At 36.3% G+C, this 23,967-nt stretch overlaps 6 protein-coding genes across 8 annotated transcripts; 1 reads left to right on the forward strand and 5 right to left on the reverse strand.

Annotated features, from left to right (window-relative positions):
- Nucleotides 1-828: 828 nt before the first annotated feature.
- On the reverse strand, nucleotides 829-7,993 carry LOC6559583 (cell wall protein DAN4). Its single transcript, XM_032734439.2, has 3 exons — nucleotides 7,936-7,993; nucleotides 7,278-7,735; nucleotides 829-1,157 (listed from the first exon to the last, which is right to left on the reverse strand). Exons 1-3 carry the CDS (start codon nucleotides 7,991-7,993, stop codon nucleotides 957-959), a joined length of 717 nt encoding a protein of 238 aa, XP_032590330.2. The 3' UTR covers nucleotides 829-956.
- A 799-nt stretch (nucleotides 7,994-8,792) lies between these two features.
- On the reverse strand, nucleotides 8,793-10,366 carry LOC6559584 (meiotic recombination protein W68). Its single transcript, XM_032734438.1, has 2 exons — nucleotides 9,484-10,366; nucleotides 8,793-9,421 (listed from the first exon to the last, which is right to left on the reverse strand). Exons 1-2 carry the CDS (start codon nucleotides 9,917-9,919, stop codon nucleotides 8,793-8,795), a joined length of 1,065 nt encoding a protein of 354 aa, XP_032590329.1. The 5' UTR covers nucleotides 9,920-10,366.
- Nucleotides 10,367-13,014: 2,648 nt separating this feature from the next.
- LOC6560235 (60S ribosomal protein L11) lies at nucleotides 13,015-14,231 on the forward strand. Its single transcript, XM_001986977.3, has 4 exons — nucleotides 13,015-13,085; nucleotides 13,265-13,396; nucleotides 13,472-13,769; nucleotides 14,022-14,231. The coding sequence occupies exons 1-4, from the start codon at nucleotides 13,080-13,082 to the stop codon at nucleotides 14,147-14,149; spliced, it is 564 nt and encodes a 187-aa protein (XP_001987013.1). The 5' UTR covers nucleotides 13,015-13,079; the 3' UTR covers nucleotides 14,150-14,231.
- Nucleotides 14,232-14,639: 408 nt separating this feature from the next.
- Nucleotides 14,640-15,496, reverse strand: LOC6560237 (ADP-ribosylation factor-like protein 6). Of its 2 annotated transcripts, XM_001986978.2 has the most exons (4): nucleotides 15,295-15,496; nucleotides 15,109-15,237; nucleotides 14,922-15,050; nucleotides 14,640-14,863 (listed from the first exon to the last, which is right to left on the reverse strand). In XM_001986978.2, exons 1-4 carry the CDS (start codon nucleotides 15,470-15,472, stop codon nucleotides 14,691-14,693), a joined length of 609 nt encoding a protein of 202 aa, XP_001987014.1. In that variant the 5' UTR covers nucleotides 15,473-15,496; the 3' UTR covers nucleotides 14,640-14,690. The 2 variants fall into 2 exon arrangements, with proteins under 2 accessions (XP_001987014.1, XP_032590715.1); XM_032734824.1 differs by having other exon boundaries at nucleotides 15,109-15,496.
- A 1,883-nt stretch (nucleotides 15,497-17,379) lies between these two features.
- On the reverse strand, nucleotides 17,380-18,474 carry LOC6560238 (elongin-C). 2 transcript variants are annotated; one of them, XM_001986979.3, is made up of 3 exons: nucleotides 18,445-18,474; nucleotides 18,170-18,381; nucleotides 17,380-17,587 (listed from the first exon to the last, which is right to left on the reverse strand). In XM_001986979.3, the coding sequence occupies exons 2-3, from the start codon at nucleotides 18,379-18,381 to the stop codon at nucleotides 17,446-17,448; spliced, it is 354 nt and encodes a 117-aa protein (XP_001987015.1). In that variant the 5' UTR covers nucleotides 18,445-18,474; the 3' UTR covers nucleotides 17,380-17,445. The 2 variants fall into 2 exon arrangements, with proteins under 2 accessions (XP_001987015.1, XP_032590462.1); XM_032734571.2 differs by having other exon boundaries at nucleotides 18,170-18,397; nucleotides 18,445-18,460.
- A 974-nt stretch (nucleotides 18,475-19,448) lies between these two features.
- On the reverse strand, nucleotides 19,449-23,743 carry LOC6560351 (tubulin beta-1 chain). Its single transcript, XM_001986980.2, has 2 exons — nucleotides 23,537-23,743; nucleotides 19,449-20,870 (listed from the first exon to the last, which is right to left on the reverse strand). The coding sequence occupies exons 1-2, from the start codon at nucleotides 23,591-23,593 to the stop codon at nucleotides 19,584-19,586; spliced, it is 1,344 nt and encodes a 447-aa protein (XP_001987016.1). The 5' UTR covers nucleotides 23,594-23,743; the 3' UTR covers nucleotides 19,449-19,583.
- Between the last annotated feature and the right edge of the window lie 224 nt (nucleotides 23,744-23,967).

Genomic DNA, 23,967 nt, shown 5'->3' on the forward strand with positions numbered 1-23,967 from the left:
ATACACTCTGTAAAATATATGCCATACAGTTTTTGAGACATAGATCGAATAAGAAATATTTTACTTTTTTATTTGAAAATGTTCTAAATTTTCGAAATAACTCCGTTAAAGGTAGAAATTAATTTTAAATCCCTATAATATACTTTTTTAAAATGTTTTCTCTGACACAGAAGGTACAAGAGTATATAGATTGTGGGCAATGTGGGCCACAATTTCAATGGCTATATCTTCCGTAGTTTTGGAGTTACAGACATCAAATTTGAAAGGTTTATTAATAGTACATTTAAGTATCGATCAAAAATGGTATAGCCGGCTCACACTCGCCCTTAATCTCGAAAAGTGATATTTCTGAATGTGTACTTTGATAAAACTTATTTATCTACCACAATTTTAAAGACAGAATCACTAAACTTGGAACGGGTATCTACCGCAATTTTAAAGCCGAACTTGGAGGGCAGATTACTAGGTATTTACCAGTATTTATTGGCAAAAACCCACCCTGCTCTATCAGTCAGAGTATTTCGCAGTCGCTTACGCCCGCTTGCAAGGCTTTCACTTGTTATACACTGAACCCATTAAAAAAATGGGCATATTGGTTTGTGCAAAAGTATGTAAGAGGTAGAAGCAGCATTCTCCGGCTCCATACAATATACATATTCTTGATCAGGATAGCCATGTCCATCTATATGAATACGAATATAGAATATAAGTTCTCGTATACCCCACTGTCTCCATTTCACGAATATCAAGCTCAAGCAGTAATCTAATATACAAATATAGTATGGCTAGCTTAAGACTGTAGGAAATCTGTTTTGAGTTTATCGATATAAACTGTTATCTATTAGCATTGCAATTATTTAGCCATTGAACAGAGGTAAACATCAACATATATAATAAGCACAGGACGGGAAAAATAAGACATTGTTTTAATTGTAAGGCTATCTGTCAATTAAAGGTTACTTTAAGTAGTAAGGAAACGAGCTGAAATGAAAATTGTCTTTGATACTGTATCTAATATGCTGTGGGTATATATTATCAAATTTAATCTTTAAAAAACTTTTTGTTAAAGCCCTATTCATAAACGAATGCTGCACATAAAAGGAATAATAAATTAAAGAACAAGTCTGGCGTTTATGGCTGGTTAAGTCAATATCAATCTGAAATAAAATAGAAATAATAATCAAAAGAATGGCACAGAAAAAAATTTAGGTACAGTTTGATACACAATTCCCATAACCGATGATTGAACGCAGCCACACTTTGAATTTGTGATGAAGGTATATTTTGAGACACTGTTTTGGGACAAGTACAAATAAAACTAAAAACAGAGAGTGATATGAAAGGAGAGACAACGTCGAAATGAAATGAATTTACCAGCACAAAAATTGCTCCTATATGGAAAAGAATGTTAACATCTTGGAAGCGACACATATTACTGCACTTGTAGACCAGAATCAACCTGTCGGCATTGGAGGAGACCTGTCGTTCAATGCATTGAAAACTTTGCACAAAATTATAATACCATTTACAAGGACATAAAACAAATCTTGAAAAAAAATGTTTTTTTTTTACATTTCCGTTGAAAAGCAATTCCAAAAATTAATATTCGGTTTAATTTTTAGATTATCTGTCAATTTTAAAACAAAAAAACTTTATTTAAAAATAAAAAAAGAACAAATTCTTGAATTAAACACAAAATACTCATTTCGAGTATTATTGAGTTCTTTGATTCGGAATGGTTTATGCTTCAAGCTGAATATTGTCAGCATTAGTATGATGACTTTAATACTTAAAATAAGATTCAAATATCTTACTGCAAGTAATCAAGTTCTTGATTCAAACAGATTTTTCTTGAAAGAATTATAGAATCCTTTAAATAAGTTAAAATCTCTTAGCATGAGCAACTCAAAGCGTTTCTTAAGAACACATATTTTCTTAATTTATATACAAAATAACGAATAGCTCTTATCATACTTAAACTAAGCATGCAATTCTTATAAACATAAGCCGATGTAGACTTTAAAAAATGAGCCTAAAATATTAATTTTAAAGGGGCTTTGATAATACTGGAGTTTACCGTACTTTATGCCATTGCTAGATAACAATTCTCGTACGATTTATTGATTCTTTAGTTCTAACTCTTTACTGCTTTGCTAAACTCCGCGACATCTCCCTTGACACCCATACATACCCTTGAGCTACGCGCCTTGTCGGCAGCAGCAATAGCAGCGAGATCCTTGGTTTTGGGTCGATCAGCTTTGCTGGTTGCCACTATTGGTAGTCCGCCATTCTCAATCATGGTGACGACAATTTTATTACTGGGCGTACACATTTTAGCACCTTTCGCAGTGGTTGTCTTCAATTCCAATGCCTTTTGTCGCATTGCGTTCGAAAGTCGTTGTTTGCGTTCGAGGCGTGCATCGTCCTTGTCCTTTTGGAGCTTGGCAATTGTGGCGGGAGTATGACTCTTTGATCTCTTGAGAAACTTTAACAATTGTTGCTTCACATTGTTGGGCCGATTGTCGTTGCTTTCCGAGCCAGAAATGTCATCCAGCTTGGATGCACGACGAGATAATATCTGTTGGGCCCTTGCAGGTAACTCGAGTCGCCGAAATATACCATCGGGCATACGTACAAAACAGCCCTCGGACATTTTGTGAAACGAATCCGAGGGCAATTTATGATAGTTGCCATTCGGACTACGATAATGACAATAGTCCGTCTTATGGTAACCATCGCCAACGATATAGAACTCATTACGATTCTCCGTTGGCGCCGTTGATGCCGCAGCAACATCCTCAACTTTCCCACTGCAATCGAGAGGCCGTTGAAAGCTCATCAGATTACTCGTGCTGCTGTTGTTGACCACTTCAGATCCAGTAACGTCAGCCTGCACGTTGATGTTGCCGCCACCTGGCTCGCTAATTGTAATCGGACGTCGTTGTGGATCGTTCGTATTCTTGCGCATAATACTGCCATTGCGTAGAAAAGAGTCCCGTAATATCGAAAGGTCATCTTTGTCTAACGACTCTTGTTGTTCTTGTTGCTGCTGTTGCTGCTGTTGCACCAGTGTTGTATGTTTGGATGACTTTGATTTGCGTGCGGATAAGCGGCGATTCGCGAATTGTGTTGCTGCTGCTGTTGATGATTCATCCTTGTTATTGTTATTGTGATTATTGCTGCTGCTACTCGAAGAATGCGTTGTTTGCCGCTGACTTGTGGTTTGACCCATGATTACGTTATTCTTCAATTACCAATTTTTACTGGTCATATGCTTCATTCACGGATTCATGGATTCGTATACGAAAATGTTTTAAATTCACGAAAGACACTGGAATACTAACGGTAGCAACGCTCTAGCGACAAACATCTGTTCCAATTGTAAACAAAACATTTGTTTTTTTTTTGTTCTTTTTATTATATACACATATTAAACATTAACTTCACTCAGTTTAGGCTTAAGGCGCATGAGTCACCGTTTATGCATGACGCTTTGAGTAGAATCCATTAAAAGTAGTATTTCAGTCTTATCATTTTGTTTTTTATTCAAACACGTCGCGAAAGTCTTTAATTTACGCTTCGTATCTACATACACACTCATACTCATATATGTATGTATGTGTTAATATGTATATAAATATTTGCAAAATCTTAATGTCTCACTCGTATATATATATATATACATCACATCTGTGTGTATGTATTTATAGCTCAGTGTGTGTAATTCTATTAAAGCATTAACAGCTCAGCACATACACACACAACACGGCCCTTACTTGCGTACACTTGAAATTTTTTCGGCTTTCACCGGATTCAGATGCCTTATTTACATTTTACTTTTCGTTTCTCAATATTTTCTACAAAGTTAATTGAGACCCTTCCATGACCAGAGCGCTGACTGGCGTTGCTAAGACTCGAAATAATCACATTGTCTTATCTTTTAATCGAGTATCGCACACACACACACACACACACGTAAATAACAATGTATTTTTAAATCTTTTACACATTCATGAGTTGTGTGTTGTGTGCATATAGAAAATAAGCTTTTAAGCTTAAGAGCAGCGTTTTGCGATAGTAGGTTCCACACAGAAGTTAAATGCAGTCCACACTTATAACGAGGGACCGCGCGCGCTCGAACTTAAACGTAAAAATATAAAAAGATAAAATGAGACAACGACGACGACGGAAACGAAATTGAAGCAGAGGCGATGAAGCCCCACAATACAAAAAAGCTCGGAACGTTTTTGTTTCTTCTCTCTCTCCGCTTGCTTCGCTCATTTACTTCATCACTCTTGCTGCTGTTGCTGTTATTATTATTGCTGTTGTTGTTGTTATTGTTGCTTCTGGTTAAGCTCGTTTGCATTGAAGCTTCACTTGCTCGCGCTCACTAACTCACATAAACGCAAACACAGTTAAGCACTCACACACTCGCAGTTGTCTGTTTTGTGTAGAGGAATGTGATGATTTTTCTTTATTTTTATAGGTTCTTTTTGTTTTACTATTGTTGCTTGTTGCAAGCACACTATATATTGTAAATCTACAAATACACATATGTGTGCATGCCCACATGTGAGTGTGTGCGCATAGTTGTGTGTGCATATATAAGTAGCGTATAATTAAATTAACTTATCATTCGCAATTGGTCTGGGCTTAGTTGGGATCTTTCTGGGCAGCAAAGCTTCTGCTACAATGACAATCATCAAGCCAAAACAAATATGTATTTAACAGAAATTGCTCAACTATGCATGTATGCATGTATGTGAGCATATTTCAAGATTTTTGCATGTGTACTAGTTGAGACACCAACAGACATTTTTTTCTTTTTCATTATTTAAATTATTCAACGAATGTAAATACCCGCATACTAATACTAAAGCATTTGTCCTATCTTATCAGCGTACGCAAGCACTTGAATTGAAGCTAATTTGTTGTATGAATGTGTGTATGTGTGTACACTTAATTAATAAAAACTGTATATCACTAAAACTTGTAGAAATAAGTTCTGCTGTATGGGAATTGCAATGACAATGAATTTACGTATGTATTTTCGAATCATTGCTTACAACAACAACAGCAACAACAATAACAACAATTGTTTGTCGATAACAAAAGTACCGTTTGCTCAATAACACAGCCAGACGACAACGACGACGGCGAACGCGACAAGTGACCACACGAATGAAGTGGAACTTAATACTAAAACAAGCTTTCGACCATTGGCTGATGCCGAGCGGCGAATATATTGGATAAGTTCTATCTGACTGTCGCGGCTACGCTCAGACAATTTTTTGTAGTATTTTGCAGCTTGGCGATAGTTGAATCTTAAAGAAACGGCACACCCAACACAAATAATTGTATTTATATATAATAAATATGTATATACATATATGTATTTACATAATCCAGCGTCATTCAGAATCGGAATGATTCAAAACAAAAAAAAAACCTACAATTCATACATACGTAAGCATACATATGTATGTACAATTGTGGAAGGCAACTCATAATGTACATAGGTGTGTATTGATGTGATAGCGCTCACGCACACAGACGTCACACAAGAAACACTCAAAAAAGTTAAAAGCTTTCCGCTCGGCTGTGCGAGAGAGAGAGAACAAGAGCGAGCTTTGAGCAAACACAATTTTGATGTGCAGAGTCAAGCAGTTCACCCCACCACACAAAAGTTGCAAATGATCTGATCCAAAGGCTTCTTTTCTGACTGTCATCAATCAACGACCAGAGCGAATTTGCCCGAGCACTCTGTTTCTTATGCAATAATCTAAGCTGCCCGGCAGTTGTTATGCGCACTGCTGAATATTCCGCCATTTCTCCTGCTTATTTGTGTTTGTGGGATGCAAGGCAAATCTATAAAGCTGCCACTTCTTATTCAAGAGCTAATCTTCCCCTTCTTCATCGTTTTTCTGCCATTTAACGGTTCTTTTCTATTTTGCTTTGCATTTTCTACTTTAATTGATGTAATTACATTCCACACAAAGTAGTCCCTATTGCACAGCTTTATCATGCATAATAAGCTGAGATAACGGATAATGGTAATTAAAATTGCATATTTTAAGTAGTTTCAGGATGTCATTGTGAAATTGATGATCGAAAAACCGACTATTTTAGGCAAAGGCAAAGATTAAATACCCTTGTAAACCGAACTTAAATTGTCAGCATCTAGATTTGACTATAAAATGAATTGTTTTTCATACATGGCAAGTTTAATTAAAAATGTGGACAGACGGCTAGTGGTGCCGGTCAAGCATATAATATTTTATGGCGGTTTGAGACGTCTTCATTAAAAGAGTTGCTAGCTTCACCACCAAATTATAAAACCCTCTACGAGAGTATAATCGGAATACTTCATTATAAAAAAAATTAAAAAATACAATTCTGGATAAGTTAGATATTTGAATTTGAAATACCGCAAAACACTTTTTCTCGATAAAAATTGGATGGTAACGCCCACTCCGCCTCCCTAAACCGATACACCTGTTGGTGTAAATCGATTAGACCATATATCTCACACAATTTGCAAGCTGAAAAGTAAACTTGGAAAGTATTTCTCGGCTACACACAGACTGTTATTTGCATACCTGTTATCAGTTGGTATTACGTATGGTATCAAAGTATTTCGCAGTCGGTTCTCTTGTTTAAGTTTGAGGTCTGACCTTAAACTGAATATTCTACATTTGTACAGTTATTGCTTAACAGAATTGGTACAATGTGCGCCAATTTCGATCCCACATACATGTCACAATTTGTGACACTCAAACTTATATCGCATATATCCCAAGCAATCATGATGAGGATTGCTCTTACATTGAGGGAGTTCTGCATATATGGGTCGGAGTTGTCTCCCTTATTGCGTTGCAAATTTGAAAGCAAAATTCAAATTCATAATAATTAGTATAAACTGACTTTTTATGCGGTTGATTCTCAGCTTATTTGTACAATTTCAAGATCTATGTGGGATGGTAATCATAATTCGAAAGATATATTTTCTTACAGCACATTTATAGCACAATTTTGTAATGGATTCACATTTCACAAAGGAGACAAACTACGAATGTGGACGTATATAATTGTAAATGTATATAGATTCGACGAAAAATATTGGGACATTAGACATTAGACATTAAGCCCCATACAAATTAGCTTGTAACGTATATATGTATATGAGATTGTATAAATGATCTAAACTATGGTATGGTATTGATAACAGTTGCATTAAAACATATCCGATATACACATATATGATATTGATCGCTTACCTTTGCTGATGATGTTCGCTGTTTGATGGCAGATGCGTGACCCGAATGGGTGCTGAGAACGTTCTTATTCACAGAGGATGATATAGCAGCAGAAGCACCACCACCACCGCCCCCACCACCCCCAACACCACTGTTGTGATGATGATGATGATTGATGCCAGAGCTATTATTGCTAGAGAGTCGAGCGCCATCTGTCGTCATATTATTGCCCACCACAACGTTGTGGTGGTGATGCTGATGACTGCTACTACTGTGGTGGTTTGGAGTATTTGTTGTTGTTGTAGTTGTTGTTGTTGCAGCCGATGGTATTGTTGGTGTTGGTGTTGTTGTTGCTGTTGCTGTCGTATTATTGCTACTGGCTACTGAATTCGAGGATGCGGCGACTGTTGCTGCTGCTGTTATTGTTGTTGCTGTTGGTGCTGATGATGGTGTTGCTAATGATGATGTTGCTGCTGTTGCTGTTGGGGTTGTTGTTGTTGTTAGTGCTGTTGGTGGCAGTGAGACAATGTTGGCATTCGCTGAGTCATGCTGCTGCTGCTGCTGTTGTTGTTGTTGATCCTTGACGGAATGCGCCGATGTGCTGATTGTTGTTGTATTGTTATAATTTGTTGTTGTGCTTGCAGCGTTTGACGCTGGCGTCACTGCTGTTGCCGATAACGCCATTGTTGTTGTTGTTGTTGCTGTTGAAGCAGCAGCAACGGTGCCGTTTGTGACATTTTCAGCGGGCAGGGCTTCAGGAACTGGTTGCAGTGTTGTTCGCATTGCTGTCGACATATTTTGTCTTTCTCCGCAAATATTAATATATGTATATATATATAAAGATATATATATATAGTCGATATTCTTTGTCTATGCACTCATTAAGAGTGATAGATTTCTTCTCTATTCTGCTAGCTGTCACAACGTTAACGAGATTCAAAATGTTTTCCTTTTAAAAGTACTTTTGCGTTTTGGTTATTTATATCTTAACTTTACGTTATGTGCCTAATTTAGTTATAGTTGCTATCCATTTGTGGAGCCACTTTACATCTGGAATATAGAAAAACGTTTTCTAATTAAAAAACTGATATATATTTCAAGAATAATTCCATGTGCAAAAGTGAACAATCAGCGCAGTTTTAGCACAGTTTAAACTGAGAGACTAACAATTTGTTGACCAATAATTCCTATGCGTTATTAAATATGCGTTTCGTATGTAAATTATTTGCATAATGAATTGTATACATCCAAAATACATCTAAAAATAAAATGAAAATTGATCATATTAAATAACCATTGGTTTACCAACCAGAATAACAGTTTAAATTCGTGATACAAATGCAAAATGTAAACTTATCCATATCTGCCATTTATAGTAGTTTTCCAATTTGTTGGCTTATTAAAACCGTAATCTTTTTAATGAGATGAATTTTCAAATCAAAATTCAAAATCTCCCAAAACGTAAATTTTTGACTTGAATTTTAAACTTTAGTTATAATGAATATTTATTATACAAATTATATATTATTTTTTAAGCTATAAATACAAATTTCGATTGATTTTTGTTGGTATATAGTAGGGGCTTAAGAAATCAATAACACTCTCGATTTCGGCTTTAAGCTGCGTTTGCTGAAGCCTGCACAATTCCTGTCGGACGCCCACACTAATATTGCTGCGTGAAAGCATATCAATAAGTTTTTTATTATCATAATTCGATAGGGGAACTGCACGCTTTGAGATACTATCAATTTCCGTTGGGTGTAGTCCAATCCAGCGCAGCATTGGCGTGGCAAGACCGCTGGAAAACAAGCTCATTGCCTGCGAGCCGTATTGGTAGACGAGCATTATCTCAATGCCAAAGGGATCAGCATCCACTAGAATATATGCTGGTAAATTACATTCGACAGATAGTCTGTAAACAATTCGCCGTGTAGTGCAATCCGGATATCCTTTGCCAGTTACCAGTATAAAACGCAAGCCAAATGTGCTAAATGCATTACAGGACAGCAGGCTCTCGAAAACCGATTCTTTTTCCACAATCAAAACCATCTCAGCATTTGTCTCAATGCGTTCCACATTCTCATAATCCGTTGGCAGCATAATCGATCCACAATAAACATTGCCATCCATAACATCGCCATTGCTCATTATTAGCTTAATGTCACCTAAAAAAAAAATAAATATAGTTTTAATTTTGTGACATTTTTCTTTATCATATATGTTGTACCTGAAATAAGTCCTTTGGCCGCCGACCGTATGCCCAAATAAACTGGACTCGTGTTTAGCATGCGGCAGACGTCGAGTTTGGCTGCGACAATATAGGACTGTGATCGTATCGTCTGCGGATCCTGATAATAAAGACCACGTACGGTGCAACTACCTCCAAAAACTTGCAAACGATGAATCTCAGTCAGCAGATAAACAATCAGGCAAAAACGATGGCGACTGTATCGCCTATTATATACGACCTTTCGATATTTAAAAGTTCCTTCCACAACTCCGACATTATTATCGATTAGGTTGAACATACTTCGACAGTTGCGCGGTATTTTTAAAGTAAGGTTTTTATGATTTATCATACTTGAGATCAATTCCAAAACAATCTGCTCTACTTTCGCCAACAAATCGCATTTATTGGTAGTCATCGCCTTAACCATTTGCATATATTAGGAGAATCTCGCTACAAATTTGTAATTTTGCGGAATTTATCTTTTGTCAACATTCAGATACTGTTTCCTCCTTCAAATGTTTCCAATTTGAGTAATGTACCTGTCAAGTATTACCAATCCGATTTTGTATAACATGAATTTAAATACGTATCTGGCAATTCTTCCCAATCAGACCCCAGTAACATGAATATAGAAAAACGAAGGTTAATTGGACAACAAGATGTTTAGTTAAAAAGCATGGGTTAAGAAAATCAGAGTGAGATTTAATTTATGTAACAAATTTGATCTGACCGTATCAAATATTTGATTGGATCTTCTTAATTATTATTATGAAGTTGCTAGATGTAGTGGAAAATGGTTTTAATTGCCTTCGAAATTGGTTAAGGAGAGTGAAAACCAAATCCGACAGTGACGGATACATCTCAAACCAAGGGCGTACACATGCGTGGCCGAAGGAAAAACGGTACAAATTTGACTTAACATAAGGTAAATTATCCAAAAACCCTTGGGAATCTTATTAGTTATTTGAACACAAAGAATAGAAAACTAAAGTTTATCTTAGAATTGGACACCAATTTACGTAAAAATAAATATACGTCCTTGTCTCAAACTGTATATTAAATAAATTGATGTATTATATGTACATATATAATTTGTGTATATATACTTATTGATCCAAACTTACAATTTTCAACACAGAGATGAAAATTTGACTAACATCGGAAAAGCTTACCAGATTTGAATGTGCATAGGAACAATTGGTCAAAAATTGAATAGTATTACTAAAAAAGGGATTTTAATATCAGATTACAAATATAACACATTAAATATGTATATCAGCAAGCGTATTACATTTTCGTTGGTACTCTGAAGATGACTATTCATTTTTTTTTATACATCTTTAATTGTTAATTATCACTAACAGTTGCGAGTGTTTGACTATTTAACACCTAAACAGCTTTTGCTTGATAGAAACAAATTTGATTTGATTTCAATTTTTGGATACGCATATTTTTTACCTATTTTCAATATTTGCATTGAATCAAAGGATTTGTTAGATGGAAAAGAACTAAACAACATCAAGAACGCTATAAGCTGATGTACATAAAAACATACACACATACACATACACACACAGTATGTGTATATCTATGCCACACACCCTTTTATTATTAAAATATTTATTTAAAAAAAAAACACAATATACATATTTAGATGTGTATATATGCACATATACAGACACATGTATAGCTCGTACATATACATTTTTATATGCATATTATGCTTGTGTATACCAACATTTATGTCAAACTCTAACAAAACACAACGAAAAGATCTTTTCAGCCAATAGTTTAAAATAATTTTTGTTGCTGATAAAAAAACACACACACACAATAAATACACTTTGCAAAGGGAACAACTTATAAATATGAACGATTAACATCACTGTGTGTGTGTGTGTGTATATAGAAATCCATTCAAACTGTTGTACATACATACATAACTTATGTCAATTTCTTTATTCAGGCTTTTTTCTTATTTTCATTTTCATTTTCTTTTTTTTTTTCTTTATTATTTTTATGCCCAGAAAATGTACTCGTTATTACAAAAGCACGCAGAGTTTATTTTCTTGGACCACGGGGCAAACAGGGCGTGAAGGGAGGGTGTTGGGTGTGAGGGGGTAAGTGGGGTAGGAGGTGGAGGAGCAGAGGAAGCAGACAACAGCGGCAACAACGAATGGAAAAGAAAAAATAGCGAAACAGCAGCGAACGAAATGGCAGCCCCCTTAAATATTGATTTGCTGCGTTCGCCCCAACCACACACACTCACACACATACACACACACACACTCCAACACACATAAAGAAACCAACCCAACCAACCGACAGTACTTACCAATAAAAAATTTCCTGAACAAATAACAATATTAGGTCATAAATTTGCGATACATCGGCGTGAACATTTTAAAAAAAAAGTCAAACGCGTCCTATTAGCATACGCCTAATGTTTTCATTCATATATATAACACATTATTACTTAATTTTCCATTTTTGAATTTTCAAACGCCAAGTGGTAGCAGTAGGAAAAGAAAGACCGACTTTTACCGAACAGTCGACGACACCACACAACGAAATGCAAATGCACACATACATACACTTACAGATACACATACGTATGTAAGCATGTATGTATGTATCTTTCTCACTCACTCGCTCGCTTATAGCAGTAAAATATATATTTCTCAATAAGATTTTTGATGAAAGCCGTTTTTTTCCTTTTTTTTAAGTTATGGAATTTAATTATCGCCTTTTTCTTTAATCAAATTTCGTTCACAATAACTTTTTTTCCTTCTATAAGTTGTTAGGCATTAAACAAAAAGCTACATTCTCACAATTTCAATTCAGCAAAAGAAGACATTCGAAGTAACTTGATATTGCGCTACATTGAGTATAGGCATTTATGTTGCTTATCACTTGTTGAAATTAAAATGATAATCAAAATTTTCGTTGCACTTTTCAGATTATTGTTATAATCTTTTTCTAACCACATACACTATAGAAAAGCAGCAGCATACGTCGTCCAAAAAAATCACATTAAAATCGGGCAGCCATATTGTAGGGTTGCTAATTGACCATCGATACATCGATGTTTGCGCAAGCAATACAATATTACTACATTTATTCGTATCGATGATAACAACAAATAGATAACGATATACTATAGATTCGACAGAATGTATATCAGCTTCTTATCGATAGTAGTTTTTACTCAAATGTATCGGCAAGTGTTATAACAATGTAATCATTTTTATTGCAAAAATTATATGAGCACGATCAAATGGACATATGCACATCTGATGTAAGCAATAAAATCTGCCACAGATAAGTGTAATGTAGCCCTGGTATGCTAACGGGGCATATTGACCAGATTTTGCAAGGCATTGGCCAATATAATGATTGTAATTTTCAATCATTACATATCAATTTATATTATAATTGAAAATATTATTGAATTTAATTTTGAAAGTGTTCACTAAGGGTATTCCTCTAAATTTTTTGAAACTTCATCGATTTAAAATCGATAACACTAATCGGTGTTGTGCGCTGACACTGAACTGTAACACGCCTTTTTCCTTTCTTTCCTACATACCATAATGGCGGTAGGTTTCTTAAAATTTTTGTGCTATACAAATTATTCAACATCGGCAATAATCCCGCAATATTATTGCAAACTATGAATGTGAACTGCAAGTTGAACATTCTCGCTACACAATTGAAATAATATGCTGCGCTGAAATGACATATTTGTCTAACAAAATGAAATATATACAATTTGCAGGCAATTGCTAAGAAGACACCCAAAATTAAGCGCGATCCCGCGAAGAACCCGATGCGCGATCTGCACATCAGGAAGCTGTGCCTCAACATCTGCGTGGGTGAATCTGGTGATAGGCTGACCCGTGCCGCCAAGGTAAGTTCTTGTTTATCCCCAAAAGCCATCAAAATTGAGACACGAAATAAAAAAATAAACTTTTCCATTCGTTAGGTGTTGGAGCAGCTGACTGGACAGCAGCCCGTGTTTTCGAAGGCACGTTACACAGTGCGCTCGTTTGGAATTCGTCGCAATGAGAAGATCGCCGTCCATTGCACGGTGCGCGGTGCCAAAGCCGAGGAAATTCTTGAGCGTGGCCTCAAAGTTCGTGAATACGAGTTGAGACGCGACAATTTCTCGGCAAACGGAAACTTTGGTTTCGGTATTCAGGAACACATCGATTTGGGCATCAAGTACGATCCCTCCATCGGTATCTATGGCCTGGATTTCTACGTCGTTCTCGGCCGTCCAGGTGAGCATACCAAGAAATTGCATTCATCCAGCATTTCAGTTGTGCATTTAATTAGGTATCTATTCCCAAATTACGGAATTGATGCTCAGTAACTGTGCGCAAATCAATTGAAGCTGTGCTCAAAATGAATTTCGCTTTATAATGCAAACTCAAACGGTGCACTTTCAACAACAAAGAATATCGTTTCTTTTATCCCATTACCTTTTTGCAGAGTTAATGTGTATTAATTGAGTTTTAATCTATTTTCTTCAGGTTACAACGTGTCTCACAGGAAACGCAAATCGGGCACCGTTGGCTTTCCACACCGTCTGACGAAGGAGGACGCCATGAAGTGGTTCCAGCAGAAATACGATGGCATCATCCTCAATAGCAAGAAATAAACGCGAGCTTCGCTTGGATGTTTTTTTTAAGATGAGAAATTCTATAATAAATCCATCATGGGACACATTTTTGAATTTTAAAGTCTTTAAGCCATGCAAAGATTTTATTACTTTAAATAAGCTAAGTGCATGTAAATAGGAGTTGCTGTCGCTAGCATCTCACTAGGGGATACAGCTGGAAAGAACCTAAGCTAGCCTAATTAGGTGGTGACTTTAGGGAAAAGTAAGTCTACGACTAAATGGGTCCCTTCAGGTGGACTTCGTCATACGAAAAGACGGGTATTATCCAAGTTTCATAAAGATAAATTGAGAGAATTGAGTTCGCATAGAGACAGATGGCAGAACACGGCCACATCGACTCGGATACTGATGTTCATCGCGAATATGCAGACAGATTAAGGGACTGGAGAGACGAATGCGTCACAGATTTTACGACAAAATTAGAATACCCCACGGAAGCTTCCCAAATGATGAACACGCAAAATTATTTGATCAATTTAATGCAGTTAGTCTTAGTAACATTTTGGAAATGTATATTGTTCTAATATTTATTCTTTTGACTTGACTTCAATTTGCCACCCTTTCGGTTGCTCATTATGGCGAATCGTATTTGTTGAACCAGCCACTGGACGCCTTCGTCCAAGCCTTCGCCAGAAACTGCGTTGCTCGAACAAATGTGCCACGGTTTCTCTTTAATGTTCTCCAGACCCAGAGCTAAAACCGAATCATTTAGCTTTTGACAAATAAAGAATACCAAATTCAATTCGATTACCTGCCGCAATTTTAACATTCGAAAGCGAATCGTCAAGATCCGATTTGTTGCCATAGAAAAGTATGGGCACTATGCGATTACAAAGATCGGGATGTTGTAGCACCAGATCCAATTCATCTTTGACAACCACTGATAATGATAAATGTGAGATATATATATTTATATATATATATATAGTATCAAATACCAAATCGCATCCGATCACTGGAGTCAATTACATAGATAATCCCCTGACAATTCTTGAATTGATGTTCCCACAAATTTCGATATCTCGTCGCACCGGACATATCTATTGCCTTGATGCTAACGCCCATGGCTATAGAAAATATATATTTATAAGTATTAATTTTATATATCAAATTTAGATGCTTACTGTAAAATTGTTCGATTAGAAATCCAACTGTTGGCACCATTATCGCGGACTGTTCGTTGGATTTCTTGAAATGATTTATTATTGTCGATTTACCACTGTTGTTTAGGCCTAATACTAATATTGTCATTTTATCTCGCTTCACCTTTATCAAATCGGACAAATTGTGCAGCATTCCCATTTTACGTCTTTATTATCTATTTTCTTTTGTTTTGTGTTTCCCAATTTGAACGCGAAGGAAAATTTGTATAATGTTTTGCCAAGCCATTGATTGCTATGGCAACGAAATTTCGACATCGATTTATTATATATATATATATAGATAAGGTCCACAGTTGTCCTTCGAAACTGAAGGCTCGACTCGAGTCAAGGTCATTGTATTTGTTTCTTACAATTTATTCCCACTAAATAAGTTAGTAACTTGTCCACATTAATTGTGAGATAAGTTGTATTGGGCTCGGAGATTCCTCCTTCTGCCTGTTCTATGCTTGGGCACAACTTCCTCATAAAGGTTCCACACGTAACCGATTACCGTAAAAAAGTTTGGGCAAATACCAAATCTTTACCTGATTTTTATACTTTTCGTAGCAGAATAGGAATCGGAATTTTGTTATATTCACTGCTTTGAACTGATTATTTCACATTTGTGTAGTTACATATATATTTTAGAACTCACGACTTATCAGCTTATGATATAGGTAAAAGATCCGGTAATGTTCGACCTATGTACAGCTTTCAGCAAAAAGAACACATATCTCTCAACGGAAATAAGACTCCGGTCTCCAAATTTGGTTGGTAGGTTGTAGGCGATGTCCTCCAAAGATCATCATATGCCTCGCCCCTTTTGAGTTAGAGCCGTTAAATTTGGTAAGTATATGACTGGTAGCCGTCTTTAAGAACTGGGAAACTCTACAATGCTTTCTATGGTTTTATATTGAAAATATTGACGACGATGCGCAGTGTTTATAAGGATAACATTTAAAAATTAAAAAGGAAACCAAACTAATAATCACATTTCTCGTGGTATCTTTAATTTATCCACTATTCCAACAATTGCTAAACAATTAATATGCTATTTAGACTGATTTCTGAAAAGCTTTTGAATTGCAAAATCATTCTTTGTTAATCCACAAACTTAATCTTCTGGGATTTCCAAACCAAAAACCTAATTCTTTGGATCTCAAAATATTGAACTTTAGAATATAGAACACAGAAAGTTTATTTGGAAGCTCTATCTGGAAGTCTGTTGAAGTTACTTCCGGAGTTCCACAAGGCGGTCCCCGTGGCTTCATTTAATTCACATTATATATAGACTTCATTCCCTCTGTTATAAGTCAGTCTCGGGCGCTGATGTATGTAAAACTTTCCCAGTCATCTACTAAATTTTTACTGTCCTAAGACTACAAACTGATCTAGTCTGTTTTCAAATGTGGTGTCGAGTGTATCTTTTTACATAAACTAATAAATTGTGAAATTGATTCTTATGGCTTAATCAGCCAACTTCATTTTGCAGTTCCGATAACAATACAATTTAATTTATTTAAGGTATTTAATTTAGTTTTATTTAATTCGCTTGTGTGCTTATTTCTGACGCAAAAAATAATGGTGTTTGGTAGATTGTGAAACAAATTAAATGCTTAAAACACCTTAACAAAAAGTATTTCTTGTGATATGACCTCTTTTAATTTTTTAAATATATTTTTTAATTTATACTTACTTATTTTTATAGTTTTTCAACGAAATATATTCATTTAATTTAGATCATATCGTAACAACCGCAGACATTGGTAATTGTTTAAATTTAAGCTGAAAATTTGAAATAATTCTGTATGTAATTATAGGAGGCAAACACCGACATCTCTGGCGGCGAATTGTTAGCAGCTTGCCATTCCAATTGGTTCGGCGAGTTGTTGCCAAATATGTTCGTTTAGCTGCAAATAGTCTATGGCAAAAATGGTGCCACATCGCTCTGGCAGAGCAACTGGCACGTGTTTACACATATCTGGCAGCACAAATGTCGAAATTTCGACCATAATCGACCGGTGTGTAAGCACATATATTGACAATAAAACCGAAATAAACACAGGACAAATATATATTATATTTATTCATTTTGCAAAATTTTATTTAACATTAATAAGTTTAAACAATTACTTAGCAATCTAGAAAATTAGCTGCCATTAAAAGTTCTAAGGCAATTTCGGGTGCAATCGGGAATTCGGGAATTTCAGTTGAACTGTTGGTATATCGAACTTTATAAGTGAAATACATGCACACCTTCTGCAAAACGTGCGATCTGAAAAGAAAAAACATATAAATATATATAAAATAGGATCTATTTAAAAGTTGATGTATATTTTTACATTAAAGATAGATATTATTACATTAGCTGTATTAATACATGATTTAGTTCACTAATTTCTGTTTGCAAGATTTACTGACTTAACTTCTAGTTAGAAGTACAGTGAGTAATGAAATATACTTCTATATACACGAAGAACGTGTTTACAATCTGATTGATAATGATTATGCTTTTTCTTAAGGATATAAATATACAATAGCTTAATCAAATATTCTAAAAATTAAATACTAAATCAGTTGACAAAAAACCAAGATATAAATAAATATATACATATAAATATAATTATGAATATATATATAGATGTTCTTGATTTTTAACAAGTTCACACCTATGTACATATGTATGTATATGCATATGATATTTGCACACACATGCACGCATACATACATACATATGTGCATGTGCAATATACATGTACATATACGTTGGTAATTCCTTGACCGGTCATTAGGTCATACTTGATTTGGATTAAAAGTACTGTGTGCAATTGGTAGCCATTGTCATGTAAAAACTTACGGAATTTCCCGAAAGTGTACTTCATTTGCCTCGTTTTCCGCAAATTGTCCTGGGCCAGATAACATTGCCTTAATTGTGCCAGAGGTGAGAGCATGTTCGCGTTTTACAATAAATTCGTGGCCGTCTGAAGAAATTAGTTTGACGTACATGGCATCTGGCCCCTCGCAACCGCCATAGATCTTGTCGCTGCGCTGCTCATCCATTGCTATCATCTGGAAAATGCACCGACTACATTATTTTGTATTATCCTCCATTTTATTTATTTTTTGTCTTACTTGCCAAAAAGAATCAGTCTGTGACAACACTAAAATCTTACTTATACAATTTAGTGTTGGTGAATGGATGCAATACCAAACTAAGTATTTTTTTTCTTTAAGTCAAGCTATCGTGTAAATTTCAGCAGGAAATCGATGGAAAATTTTATCGATATATAAATATATTTGTCTTAATTTATTTTTGTATTTAGTTTATTGTGCTATTATATATATATTACTTATCATCGCCAGGCGAATGTCGCTCCAATGTCGTTTTATACAATTTCTGTATTTTCATATATTTAATTTGTATCGATAAGTACCTAAAATATTAATCGCTTAATATTTAGAAGCACATACATATTTAAATGATGTACACAATGTACATAAATATCTAAGCAGAACAAAAATGTTTTAGGAATGGTTCTATTATTAAAAATGTAAATGTAGATATTTGCAAATAAGCAGATCGCCGGTATCCCAAGCGATGCGGCTAATGCATTGTTTTTATCACCCCACTTTGATAGTACTAAAATTGCGTAGGGAAAACCGGAAAAAATTGTCAAATTTTATTACAACTGCTTACATTTTCTTGCTATAATATCTCTTCATGTTGCTAAATAGTTCGCTAACATATTAATAAGGACGTTATCCATATGCTTTGCCCATTGCATGTATGTAGGCTCCTTTTTTAATTTTGTATTGAGTCCATAGTTCGTTGACACCGATGAACTCTCGCCAAATATAGAAAAAGCTCAGATCACCAACATATCCAAAAACAAACATTTCACAACACTCTCGGAAATGCTTGCCGCTCCGAGTTACAAAATCCCATTCATGCATTTTTATTGGCTATAAATTTAAACCAATTGATTTGAATAACATTTGATGACTGGCTTTCCAGGCGTGGGAATAAAAGACTCACACAAATCATATTTAAGAGTATAGCACTATATAAACAAAAATTGCATATTTAATATTTCCCAGTTGGCAGTTTGACATTTATTATTAAAAATAAACAATGATTCAATTTATTCGATTTTTAGAAGAAATAATTTCGACTTTATTGGGGGCTACGACGTGAAAAGAACAATCATTATTTTTTTTTAAACTTAATTTTGTTCTCGTTTTTATTTTGACGCAACGTTCGACGACACATTTTAGTTCTCATCCACCTCAGCCTCCTGCTCCTCCTCGAATTCAGCGTCCTCATCGGCGGTTGCCTCCTGGTACTGCTGGTATTCAGACACCAAGTCGTTCATGTTGCTCTCTGCCTCAGTGAACTCCATCTCATCCATACCCTCGCCAGTGTACCAATGCAAGAAAGCCTTGCGACGGAACATAGCCGTAAACTGCTCAGAGATGCGCTTGAACAGCTCCTGGATGGCGGTCGAGTTACCAATGAAGGTAGCCGACATTTTCAGACCACGGGGCGGGATGTCGCACACAGCGGTCTTCACATTGTTGGGGATCCATTCAACAAAGTATGAGCTGTTCTTGTTCTGGATGTTCAGCATCTGTTCGTCGACCTCCTTCATGGACATGCGTCCACGGAAGATGGCAGCGACGGTCAGATAACGTCCATGACGAGGATCGCATGCAGCCATCATGTTCTTGGCATCGAACATCTGTTGAGTCAGCTCGGGAACGGTCAGTGCACGATATTGCTGGGAGCCACGGGATGTCAGGGGCGCAAAGCCAGGCATGAAGAAATGCAGACGTGGGAATGGAACCATGTTGACTGCCAGTTTGCGGAGATCAGCATTCAGTTGGCCAGGGAAGCGGAGGCAAGTGGTGACGCCAGACATTGTCAGGGAGACGAGATGGTTCAAGTCACCGTATGTTGGGGTCGTCAGCTTGAGTGTACGGAAGCAGATATCGTAGAGGGCCTCATTATCGATACAGTAGGTCTCGTCTGTGTTTTCAACCAGCTGATGGACCGACAGCGTTGCATTGTAGGGCTCCACAACGGTGTCCGATACCTTTGGCGAGGGCACAACCGAGTATGTGTTCATGATTCTGTCGGGGTACTCCTCACGGATCTTGGAAATGAGCAGGGTACCCATGCCGGAACCAGTGCCGCCGCCCAGGGAGTGTGTTAGCTGGAAGCCTTGCAGGCAATCGCACGATTCAGCCTCTTTGCGCACAACATCGAGCACCGAATCAACAAGCTCAGCGCCCTCTGTGTAATGGCCCTTGGCCCAGTTGTTGCCAGCACCAGACTGGCCGAACACAAAGTTATCGGGTCTGAAGATCTGGCCGAATGGGCCCGAGCGAACCGAGTCCATGGTGCCAGGCTCCAGATCAACTAAGACAGCACGGGGCACATATTTGCCACCGGACGCCTCATTGTAGTACACATTGATGCGCTCCAGCTGCAGATCGCTGTCACCATGGTAAGCGCCAGTCGCATCGATGCCATGCTCATCGGAAATTATTTCCCAGAACTGCAATGAAACCAATTGAAAACAACAATTTACAATTGCAATCTTTTTATAAATTTGTCCTCAAGTGAATGTAATGCGACATGATGAACCGACAGGGTCGGATAACTATATCATATTGATCGGGATATAGATGCTAATATAATATGACTACAAAATTGTATTACTGTTTCACAGCAAGACCTGAATCAGGAATCATTTTTTTGCTGAACACTGCTTAACTTTCCTTCAATTATAAATTGTTTACAATAACTCAACTAACTTTTTTATAAAGCCATTCATTTATAAAAATAGTCTTAATGACGTTCTTAACCGCATAACTTAGTGTTTATATCATAAATATTTATGTACAATCAGTAATTGTTTACTGCGATAACATTATTTACACAATTTTGTTTTTCTCTTTTTTTTCGTATAAATGTCGCTTATATTTAGCCAAGCTCATATTTCCATCATATAAATCGATTTATCGACTTTAATTTGTAAGAAAAATGATCATAGTCAGCATGAGCTGAGCTAGATATATGTATATATATATGTGTATATATATACATGTTTTTTTTTCGTTTGTACAGGAAACCGATGTGACCATTGAAGGACAGGCAAATAAAAGAAAGCTTTATATAGAAGTAGGCGATGAGTGAGTGAACATTAAGGTGGGCTTCAATGTGAGACGACAACAACGGAAACATTGTCATCATCATGGCTGTGGCTGTCTCACCCCAACTAGGCGTGGGTTGATTTACAATATAACACCAGCTGTCCACCTTAACTGTTTTGCTTGATACATGAATGTGATGGATGGATTAGGTAGGCAGTGGGTAGGTAGAGATAGGTAGGCAGTTAAACAGACTGCGTGCTACCCACGCACTTTGAGCACCGTCGTCATCATCAACAGCAAACCAACAGCTGCTGCTGCTGCCTACCTTAAATTTAAGCCTGTACATGTATGTAGTATGCATGTACAGCTCGCTCGCTCGCTTACATCATCAACAGAGACAGCGACAAATATCAACCCACACTCGAGAGTTGAGCGAGAAAAATAAATGCGAGGGGCGTTAGCGGCGAGGCCAAGCTTACGTTTAATTCGATGTCTGCCATCAGTCCACCAACCAACCAACCATATGGCATTAGAAAAGTGCTTTTTGGGGGCATTACGTCATTGTTGAGCGTTAGATTTTTAACTTGTTTATGTCGAATAAACAATTAAAACATTTCTACCTCAAAAAAAAAAATAAAACCACAAATACATAAAGTTGCCATGAGCCCACAAAATAACCATCGTAAAAATAAATAACAACAAGCAAATTCACAGAAGGCGTGTCTGTCTCTCTGTCGGCTCATACCATATACATTTAACTATGTATATGTAATGTATGTAGTTGTGAGAGAGAGCATCGATGCACAAAACTGTGTTGCAGCTGCTGCTCATGTAAAATGGGGGTAGTTTTCTTTTCGTGTGTATTCAAAAGAGGACAACAAAGGCTCTATTGATTTGCCCGAAAGGACGATGTCGGCGATGACTCAGCCTTTTTTCCGTTCGGAATGGGAGGCTTTGCCTGCCGGTGCGGCAAGTTGTTCACGAGCATGCTCGTGAAAAGTGGCAACACCGCGCCTTTGGGTGTGTCATATGTATAGAAAGAAGTAGCTACTTTGTATGGTATTAGTGCATATCGGTATATTTAGCGGTATTTGTGTGGAGAACAAGCGTTCTGCTTGTTCTCATTGCACATTTGCTTGATTTTATTTAAATATGCCTTTTTAGAGATTGTTTCTTCATTTATCAACACCAAATAGAAGAAAGCAATAAAAAAAACACCGGTTATTCAAAGCTATACAAACATCTGTAAACTAGTCAATAAATAAAGATATACATATATATATCCCTAAACGCATGTATATATGAATATGTATGCATGTTTCGTGTCATTGCGAACCGGTCGACAACCGGTTCAGCCATTTTAGGTAAAATGACATCATATTTTCTCTTCAGCAAAACTCCGTCAGAAGTCAGTTCAAGCAAATTGAACACAAAGTGAAACACGTATGCACACATTCCCGTTCGTATGTGTATGCAAGAAAAATCAATTTAAAAAATATGTGGATACCTTTCACCAATTATAAGCATACACATAAATGAATGTTATCATACAAGCATACAAGTAGCACACATACATACTTATGCATGTACTAACCGAAGCGACTTTCTCATTGGATGAAAAAAATGAGAGCTTTGCAGCAAAGCTGACTCATTCATATGTACATACATACATAGAAGTAAATCTGTATACATAGAAACATATGTACACGAAAAGACAAAATGCACTCAATTTTATGATCACATATATGTAAAATGCAGGCACACCCAAAATTTATGGATTAAATGGTCGATTATGTATACACATATGGAAAAACTGCATGAGATACTTATACATACATACATAAATTGATACATTTATAGATATATGCATTCATGCATACAGAATTCATATTCATACATTTGTATGTATACATTATGTGGTATAGAAATGTATGCGCAAAAGCCGGTGTCCTCAATAAATTTGCCACATGGCAGTGCAAAAAAATGACGCCATATTGTCTAGTAACTGTACTTCATTCCTATTTTTAACTCAATTACGGCTAGATTTACGAGAGTAATCAATACATACCTTAGCTCCAATTTGGTTGCCGCACTGACCAGCTTGGATGTGTACAATTTCACGCATTTTATTTTTTTTTAATATATATAAACTTTAAGCTTAACAAATATTTCCTGCTTGTAGTCAACAAACACACTTCTTTCCGCTTCACACGACGAATACTGTCTGACTTCACCAATGAAACCGGCAGTATAATATAACATAGAAAAGCAGTGTGACCAATCTGATTTTTTGCAGAAAATACCACTTGCAAAGAGCTTATGGCAGAGGAATACAATTTTCAGTACCTAGTATTTTATTCAATTAAAAAACAATAATTTTTTTTTGGCCTTACATTAAAAAATAAGAGCATTAATGAATACGTACCGGTCAATATAACCGTATTCGACCATTTGAACATCTAGGGTATAAATGTTTCAATGCAATAACTATGCAAAACT

The sequence above is a fragment of the Drosophila grimshawi genome, unplaced genomic scaffold (genome assembly GCF_018153295.1).
Source record: "Drosophila grimshawi isolate 15287-2541.00 unplaced genomic scaffold, ASM1815329v1 contig_1369, whole genome shotgun sequence".
NCBI lineage: Eukaryota > Metazoa > Arthropoda > Insecta > Diptera > Drosophilidae > Drosophila > Drosophila grimshawi.